The sequence below is a fragment of the Cariama cristata genome, unplaced genomic scaffold (assembly GCF_000690535.1).
Source record: "Cariama cristata isolate BGI_N322 unplaced genomic scaffold, ASM69053v1 scaffold26412, whole genome shotgun sequence".
Classification (NCBI taxonomy): Eukaryota; Metazoa; Chordata; class Aves; order Cariamiformes; family Cariamidae; genus Cariama; species Cariama cristata.
In genome coordinates this window covers 21,494-22,440 of record NW_009605943.1, presented here as the reverse complement: position 1 = coordinate 22,440, position 947 = coordinate 21,494, and the positions used below count along the sequence as shown (strand labels likewise).

The 947-nt window shown below is 62.9% G+C and overlaps 1 protein-coding gene across 1 annotated transcript in view; it reads right to left on the bottom strand.

The window, feature by feature from the left end:
* Positions 1–789: 789 nt before the first annotated feature.
* Positions 790–947, bottom strand: part of CSNK1G2 (casein kinase 1, gamma 2) — a gene marked incomplete at its 3' end in the record, with an annotated part of 11,731 nt that continues 11,573 nt past the window's right edge. The window contains exon 9 of the mRNA XM_009696184.1: positions 790–873. Coding sequence (XP_009694486.1) covers positions 790–873 — 84 coding nt within the window. The remainder of the gene's footprint in view (positions 874–947) is intronic.

The following is a 947-nucleotide window of genomic DNA, read 5'->3' as shown; positions in this document are numbered from 1 at the left end:
GTTTGCAGGTGCTCTGCGCCCCGTGGAGGTTCAAGTCAAGAGGATGAGCGTCTGTACAGGATGGCTGGGGAAACGTGTGAGGTTTTGCTCTTGATGGCAGCAGTCCCAAAGCTGTGTTTCCTGCACCAGGATAGGACAGGCCACGGCACCGGAGAAGGGCCAGGCAGCCTGGCCCCCTTCCCACAGCCACCCAGGCTGCACGTCTCCCCGGGCTGCTCCCAGCTCGGCCCCATGTTTCCTGACAGTTCCCAGGGCAAAGCCAGCCTCTCCTTCCAGCACGGGACAAAATGCTACCAAGCTGCCCCATGAATCCCCCACTGAGGCCCAGGCAGCTCCCTCCCTTGTCCCATGTCCCCGTCCCATTGAAGAAAGTGGCACCGTGAAGAGAGCAGCAAGTTACTCCCACGGGGACGCAGCACTGGGGACATCGTCCTTAGCACAAGGTGGCTCAGCCCATACTGTGCCCTCACCCACCGGCCAGCACTCAACCCTGCAGTTTTCTGGCTGAAGTCCAGGTCTGGCATGGAGCTACAGCCTCCCACGGCTGCTTCCTCCTGCTTCCGCCAGGCCCCCTGGCCCCAGGGACACTTGCCCTGGTCCCCCCGTCAGTCACAGACCCAGACCTGCAGGGAGGAAGCTCTCCCACAGACAGCACTGGGGGAAAAAAGGATGCTCCAGTCCCTGCCTGCATCCAGAAGCCCCGCTGGGCTCTGCGAGTCCGTGGAGCAGAAGCCCAAGCTGCACATGACTGCGGTCCCGTGCCCCAGCCGAGGCAGCGCCGGCACTCACCTGGTGTTTGGTGTGTGGCTGTGCTTTGTCTCTGTTCGGGGGCTGCACCTGCACCTCGCTGTGCATCGTGCCAATGGGGGTGGGCTGCGGACATGACAAGGACAACATCAGCTGCAGCACAAGCAGTCCCCTTGCTGCCCCACGCCCCCCGATCCAAC